Raw genomic sequence first — 8,179 nt, forward strand, 5'->3', positions numbered from 1 at the left:
ACCGTAATTATGAATTTTAAATGAGTAGATAATCATGGTTACTCAAACCCATAGGTATTTTGCCCAAGTGATTGTTGGTGGCTCAATTGAGAGGCTTATATTGACTCAAAGAATTCCACATTGAGCCGGACGTTTTGAGTTTGATTCTTATAAATTTGAATATATTCCCTTTAACGGACCGAAAGTTTTGAGTCAAGTACAAGTGAGTTCAATTGTTGGGTGTAATAAACGAGTCTCATGAGTTTGGAAATGTTATAAAAGAGGTTTCACGTCTATTAAATTCAAAACAGTGATATTGCAGTAAACCATCGAAGGGCTTCGCATCTATCCAGAAGAGCGCCTCTCTCAAGCTTGCTCGGAAAGCTCTTTTTTTTTTTTTTTTTCGGTTCTCTATCAGTTCAGGAGGTTTGCTTAGACGCAACCACCCTCGAAAGAGTGCGTTAGTACGCAGTACGGTACAACCGAAACCCTCTATGCATAAATATATCTTCGATGCTGTCGCAATTTCACTGTGAAAATCTTAGTACATTGGTTTTGGTTTATTAACCAGAATCCAGATGCAAACCCTATCCATGTTTTTGAGGAATTGACAATCCACAAAAACTCATTCATTAATTTCATCTGTCAACCAAACAAAGAGCAATCATTACGCAAGAATAGCCGTTCCAACCAAATATTAGTAGCGAACAAACCATGACCCCGAAAAAAGACAGTCGCATGCCAGAAAAATGAAAAGAAAACGAGAGATTAATTCGGTACGGAGGGAACGAAGAAAACGAGAGATTAATTCAGTAAGGAGGGATGAAGAAGCCCCTTTAGCTTTCAAACAGATATTCACATCAAGATATAGCGATTACAAAACTGTTTTTAACATTGCGGGCATTTGGCATGTCTAAATTAAGGAATGTCAAACCTAGTTCAGTTGATTAAACGATGGTGTCTCTGCCCAACCACATGATGATGAGAGTGCACTACATGCTCCCTCTTTCCTAGATCGATTCTGTCCCACTAAGCCGTTGACAGGCGGACCAACAAATAGAGCAGCAACGTATGCCAACAGAACCACTCAACTAAATTTGCCGATCTCCATCTTCTTCTTGATTGCCTTCTGACCATGGTATATAAACGAATCTAATATTCCCGAAACTGTAAAGACACCTGAAAACAACATTGAAAAAAGATCATTAGTTCTGCATCAAAACAGTTAAGGTAAAATAGCAATCATCAGGAATAGCAATAAGAGAGAAATGAGAGAGCAGTCCACATTTCCAGGAGGCTGAATCGAGTTAGTTGACAATATAGCGGTGCAATTGAAACCATAACTTTCTTTGAATTAATGACATCAATACTAAATGAAACGAGAGAGAAATGACGCGAGCAATACTCCGTAATATTATAAGGAAACCCACAACCATAATTAAATAATAGCTATAGCCATAGGATTAAAAGCATCTGCAATAGGTTTAGTTCAAGATGACTGATGATTAGTGGCAAGGATGCTAATGAGGCACATAAATAATTGACAAACGAAATGACATAACTTCAAAATGCATACCAACATTAAAAGTAACCAGAAAAACAAAAAAAGATGGAAACTGTGAGATTTCTCTCATCAATAAAATCAATCAAAGATGGAGGGAGAAATTGGTAATTAGAAATTACCTCCTACTATGGCACAAACGTTGGTCAGGAAGTGCAAGAATGAAATATGCTCCTCTGTGAAAGTTACCTGCAACATGCAAGTCAACCCCATAATAATGTATGTTCAACAACAGCAGGAGCACAAAAAATATCTATATGAATATCGTTAAATTAATTTTTCAACTCGCTTGTAGGATTGGAAGAAAACAAAACCCACCTTTATGGGAGAAAGATCATAGAAGAAAAACACTCCAGGAAGGAACTGAAGGTTGCCCATTTCTGTACCCCTATAATGTTCAGTTACAGAGAACTGCAAATTCCAATTATTAGGACAACATGTTATATTCAACTATTAAAAAGCAAAACTCAGAAACTGAGCTCCTTTTATCCTTTTCTTAATTTGTATTTACTGCACCTGATTTGACTGGATAGTGTGCCCACTCACATCTGTATACACAGTGGGTACAACCTGGAAAAAAAAAAGTAAAAAACGATAGTTGATTTCCTTGACAGAAACATAGAATGATCTCGTAAAGGTGGCCAATGATAAAAGGCAACTATTTCAGATGGAAGAGTAACTGTGGCTATAAATAAGTTCACTAAAGCACTTGCTGTTCATATTTGGATCTGTTGTATTTGAAAATATGCAATAAATGAGTTTTAAACAAAATCTATATTACCATACACAGGTAAATATGAGAGCAAGGTAATCAGGATTGAATGGGGATTCGAGATAAGATCTACGATATGCAACAAAAGTTTATTAAGGTTTGAAACCCATACCCAATTAAGTTCATATATAATTCAACTCAAAGTAGAGAACACAAGGTTTTGGGCCAAAGGAATGAGATAAGCAGATAGCCAGCAAGGTGAACCAGAGCCATTTCAACACCAAATATGTGTGACTTCTGAAATAACTCAACTTTTTAATTTTTTTTCTTCACAATAGCATGCTAATACTAGCATGCAAGACATTCCTGCTGGAGCATGCTATAATGGTCTGCAATGATAAAGGGGAAAAAGAACTAATTTTCTTTTACTCACAAAAATACAACACCTCTATAATCCACTAATTCTAACATAAAAATCTAAAGCAAAAACAGTCCATGCATTTAGAAGAGTAGATTTCTTCTCCTCTTTGCCTTTTATGGTTTTGCCCCTTTTGCCTGCTAACTCATTTACACATGTTTGTGCGTGTGTGCACGCATGTACATGCTCATAAATGTTGCTATGTATAAACATATAAATATGTATTGGACACAATAATCTTTTATAAGAGTATTGACATGGTGAAATGATGTATATAAACTGCAGGTAAATGACATGGAAAGGAACACAAAAGATATAAGAGCCATGGTTTATTTCCATTAGACTACGGTTAAGAAAATCCGTAGTGACAATTCTGCAGGAAACTGACCTTGATAAAGTATTGATACATCCCACTTGGGTTGTCTTGTGTCCAGTGCACACTGAAGGTTAAAAAACCAATATATAAGCATATCACAATACATATGATGTCATAGATAGCAAAAACCTAGAAGAATGCAAAGTTTAGAAATAACAAGGTTGACTAGGCTTTATGATGGAGAGAGGAAAACATACCCATCAAGAGGATTTACAACACCAGGGAAATAGTCTCCAAAAGACAATCTGTTGATTGTGTGACTAATCTGTATCATGTGATAAATATTGATTATAAGGCTTTTCTAACATTGTAGGATTAAGTTTTAAGAAGTTTTTTTTTTTACTAGGAACTTTGATGATTTTATCACACTCAAGTCTTTATATAGGGATCAAGGATCAGGCCTTACATTGAAACTATCCATTTGAAATGCCAGCAGATCATGCACATGAACATTTGATTGTTGAAAGCTTTTCCCAGGTGCAAAATGGAAGTTCCCAGCTACCTTGTTGACTTCCAAAAAACCATACATATTGCACCCTTCACCTTCTTCATCTTTAATTCTTTGCACAAAGCCTTCTCTTTTACACTGTTGTGGAACACAGAACATAAGGAACACTAAAAATGTAAAAAGAACAGAACTACTATCACATGTTGCAATAAGCATCTACAGGTGAGAGAACAAGAGGAGGGATGACATAATGATTAAGGGAACTCAGAGACATGTAAAAAGTAGACAATGACACAGAAAAGTTCCGGATAAATGGTTTCAGATGATAACATGACTCAAATTAGGTGATTATCTAAAACCAAACCTCACTATTTCTAAATGAGACTTGCCCAGGATTTTGTTTAACAAAAGGGGCTTACTTTAATAACAAGATTAATTTTGGACTGAAATTTATCATCTTCCATAGCTTTTTGGGATTCAAGATCTCAAGCTCACTCACCTGGTCAATCAAATCTGGATTTGATATTGCCCAACCTTTCTTTCGGTAAGCTTCACGGACGTCTTCACATGAATTACAACAATCCTCATCAGCCTGAAATAATAAGCAAACAAACAATAAAATTTGGAAAAATAAGAAACTCATAATGCCTCTCAGAACATCTCTGTATAAAATGATAATCAATTGAGATGGACCAGATTTCAGCTATAATCACAGGAGAACTGAAACACGTAGGAGAAACTAAAAAAGTGGGGGGAGGCCAACGTAATTTGGAATTATATTTCCTCATTGAAGCTGAATGTATTCAAGTTGAAGTTGTTGATAAAGCTCAAGTCATAGAAAGCTATATAGAGAGCACACTGAAATCGAAACTTATAACACAATGGCCATTTATTTTGTATATCCTATAACAGTCTATCAAGGCATTGACTTGGTATGTCTATATTGTTAAATAAACTCTATATTGTCGGACATATAGGAGAATGAGGTGCCAATAAACTTCCAATGTTATAAACACTTTGATAATAGATTAAGAAACAAGGATAACATGATAACTGAACACTACCTGTTGGTTTTTGCGTCTCCAAATTAGGCATGTGTTACCTATTTCGTTTTAGTGTCCTATTTGGGTTTGGATTTTGACTTCCTGGTTAGTTTCCTTGCTTGGTGGAGAGATTTTTTTCATTACCTATTTGATTAGGATTTGGATTTACTTCCTATTAGGATTCCTATGTAAACCTAAGTCCTATGCTCTATAAATAGGACATTAGGGCTAGTTTATTTTGTGTGGCTTATTCGTGTGGCAATCTGGTGAGAGTCAATTTGTGAGTTTGTGAGTTAGAGAGCAATTTGGAGAATCTTCTCTGTTTGTTTAGGGTTCTCCACTCGTTTGGTTTAGGGTTTGTAATTTGTGGGAGTTGGGTTGTGAGAGTTTAAACACTCTTTTGTAATCTCTGTTTGTTTAGTGAAATTCCTCGCCATGCTTTGCTTGTGGACGTAGGCTTTACGCCGAACCACGTTAAATCTCTTGTGTTCTCATTTTGAGATTATTTGTTTCTTTGCTTTCGCCTACAATGTTGATATTTGGTACTTTGTTACAATTCTCTTCCGTTTGCTCATTAAAGTACAACACTACCCAACTTCCAATCAATTTCCTGTTTTTACTCTCAAAAACCTCACCCTTATCCCGGACCCAATTTCCCCCCTTCCTACCTGTAACTTCCATTATAATGCACACACATGATGGTGAGAATCTTTCTACTTCATAGTTGGAATATATAGATTTACAGAAGCACATCCAATCCACTTGGATCTCAAATACAGGGTGCACTGATGACACCTATCTAGTTCAGCATTCCCCAAGGTACTATACTAACAGCACACAAACAACTTCCAACATTGTATTCAACAAAAATCTAGCATAAGGATCCAGACAAATAAACGTACCGCTTCTGCACCATAACAGGAACCACAGTATGTCTCATTATGCTCAAGCCTTCCACCATGTCTCTGTAAGGGCTTGTCAATCTGTGTCAATGAGAAATAGGTATGAGCAGAAGGAAGGGAAGATGAGTAATTACAAAGAGATAATATGTAGATCCTTCATGTGATTCATTTACGAAATTGAAATTGCAAAATCAAAGGAGATAGCTATCATGCTGATTTTCTTCTTCTCCATACACCAGATAGTTCCAAGAATAATTTAACCAGGTAATGTATCATATGTAAATGTGCTGATATAAGGCAGATAATAAATTAATGAAAAGAGTTGGTACTAAGAAATGTACTTTGAAAAATATTGTGTTACTAACCTTGGGTGCACCAATAACATCTGGCCTTGATTCTATCACATTTCCATGGGAGTCTAATCTTTTTTTGATAATGTCATGTTTCTGCAGTACATAAGAACAATTAAATTTTACACAAGTCAAACTTGAACAACAAGCACAAGGTGGCAACAAGTGCGGGGCATAGAGCAATTGTGTGTGGCCGTGCAGAGGGAGAGAGAGAGTTCAGAGAAAAAGTTATAGCACATCACCGATCAATTGGGATACATACTACATCTAGGTGCTGCTCGCCACTGATGTCCATGGCATCGAGACTTAGTATAGAACAAGGCAGGGCAGCAAAAGTTACATCAAACTGCACTTGTGAATAAAATCCATTAGTTTAGCCGAAAAGTTGTAATAAAATCCTTGTACAAATGGAACAAAGCAATGCCCTTGATATCAAATACGGCTTATTGATATGAAGCTACTTGGTAGTCGTCAAAGAGGAAAAACAACAACATTACATTGATTCGTAAGGTTTCGCCTCTAGAAGTATCTACCACAAGCTTTGATTCCGTTACCGCATGGAGATATAACCCTGCACTCACACAATTAAATAAAATAAACAACAATAAATCGCATGATGATCAACAAGGATCGACAGAACGTTGACTTGCAGGATTTGGAATTCAGAAATTCAAACATTTCAGTTCTTCCTGTTACTAAACCCATTGAAAAAAAGAAACACTATTTACAGGACAAACCCTAGAAATGAACAGATCTTCATCCCCAAATTAACAAACAATCGCGGAGATCTAATTACACAAACAACCATACACATACGTGCACAAATATACTATATATATATATAACAATAAGGAGACGTACGAAGCTCGGAGAGGAAGAGCAGAAGCATGACGATGGAGGAAGCGAGAGTGATAACGCCGCCGGAGAGTGTACGACTGTAGAAATCTTCGTTGATTTTTGGGTAAGCATCCAAATTCCGAAGCTTGCTCATTACATTCTCCATTTTTTTTCACTTTGATTTTCTTCGCTCGCTAATAATCTCTAAGATTTGATCTAATAATATCTCATCTAAATGTCTCTGGAATTAAATAAAATTACAAAGTCCGCAGATTTTTTATTGAATTTCAAACTTAAACACCCCGTTCTTCCACATCCAAAGCAAAAGAGGGACACAGAATTTTATTGGAAGAAAAAAGGAAAAAAAATTACGAACGGGGCGTCTAAGTTGATCTTGTATTCTGGAATTTCTGCAACTTCTTGTATTTGTTTTTTATATTTTTTATATTTATTTATTTTTAATTTTCAATTTTCTTTATTTATTTTTAATTTTTATATTTATTTTTTTGCTTTTTCACGGGAGAATGAATGACGTCATAATTCTTGTCTCTAGAATTACATTGGCAGTAAGAAAAAGGTAAATGAAAGATTATATTCATACATCTCAAATTACTTTTTCTACATCCTTTTAATTTTTTAATATTTTCTACACACCACTAACACTTGATAGGAAAATATTAAAAAATTAAAAAAATATGGGAAAAGTAATTTGGAATGTGTGAATATAATTTCCAATGTAAATTCCCATTGGGTGGCATAAAACCCGAAACTTTGGGTTTGGGCTTTTTTGTCTTCGGTTGGGTCAAGTTTGTTGGACTACAATTTGAGCTTGGGCTTAGATCAAGCCCACTCCATCTTATTCTCTATGAAATTTATCATATATAGACAATAATTTGTATCAAGCCCACTCCATTTGAATGATACGAATGGTTTGTATTTTAATTTCTCATATATACATTATTTTTGCAAAAAAAATTAGGCAAATTTAAAATTATTAAGATACTAAAACGACCACTTAAATAGCAGTCATATGATTTTATATTTTACTAATTTTATGAAAATAACTAAAAATATTAGACGGTTGAATTGTTAAAATACGATATAAAATGGATGCTATTATGAGCATCGTCAAATAAGTTAAGATTTATAAAAAAAAAAAAAAAAGTTGATTTGACTGAGAATGATGGACCAAATGGTGAATTGCACTCACAGATAAAGTCTTATTCTTTAATTTAATGCGTCCTTGGTTTGATCTCTTCCCTTCTTGTAGTGTAAGTGAATCAGTGTTAAGATTATTTTATCGTTTGTAAAATTTTTAGACCTTTTCAAATGCATGGAAGAATCTAAAATAGAATCGGCCCTTTTGAAAATTATTGGATAGGGTTGGGCTTTAGAGGGAAGGCTCAACTCAATAGATATCGGCTATGGGCTGGACAGTTGGACTTCAAGACCATTTTAGGCTTGCAATCAACCAGAGGCTCTCTTAAAAAATTAATATTTTTCAACAAACTATAGCGGCAGTGGTCACTTAGTACTACGGTTTAATATTCCTC

The 8,179-nt window shown here is 35.1% G+C and overlaps 1 protein-coding gene across 1 annotated transcript; it reads right to left on the reverse strand.

Annotated features, from left to right (window-relative positions):
- Positions 1 to 787: 787 nt before the first annotated feature.
- LOC137747546 (uncharacterized) lies at positions 788 to 7,032 on the reverse strand. Its single transcript, XM_068487679.1, has 13 exons — positions 6,651 to 7,032; positions 6,287 to 6,360; positions 6,052 to 6,135; positions 5,805 to 5,885; positions 5,440 to 5,520; positions 3,994 to 4,086; positions 3,453 to 3,632; positions 3,244 to 3,311; positions 3,059 to 3,110; positions 2,057 to 2,110; positions 1,859 to 1,951; positions 1,663 to 1,729; positions 788 to 1,158 (listed from the first exon to the last, which is right to left on the reverse strand). The coding sequence occupies exons 1-13, from the start codon at positions 6,790 to 6,792 to the stop codon at positions 1,067 to 1,069; spliced, it is 1,161 nt and encodes a 386-aa protein (XP_068343780.1). The 5' UTR covers positions 6,793 to 7,032; the 3' UTR covers positions 788 to 1,066.
- Positions 7,033 to 8,179: the final 1,147 nt, after the last annotated feature.

This window comes from Pyrus communis, chromosome 1 (assembly GCF_963583255.1).
Source record: "Pyrus communis chromosome 1, drPyrComm1.1, whole genome shotgun sequence".
Classification (NCBI taxonomy): Eukaryota; Viridiplantae; Streptophyta; class Magnoliopsida; order Rosales; family Rosaceae; genus Pyrus; species Pyrus communis.

Bases quoted from the DNA above. Each gene is read 5' to 3' on its own strand.
- LOC137747546 (XM_068487679.1), bottom strand. From the start codon at position 6,792: ATGGAGAATGTAATGAGCAAGCTTCGGAATTTGGATGCTTACCCAAAA. The intron at 2,111-3,058 runs GTCAGTTTCCTG...TTTTTTTTCCAG, and splicing joins TGTATCAATACTTTATCAAG to GTTGTACCCACTGTGTATAC. The intron at 1,159-1,662 runs GTAATTTCTAAT...TGTTGTTTTCAG, and splicing joins CGTTTGTGCCATAGTAGGAG to GTGTCTTTACAGTTTCGGGA.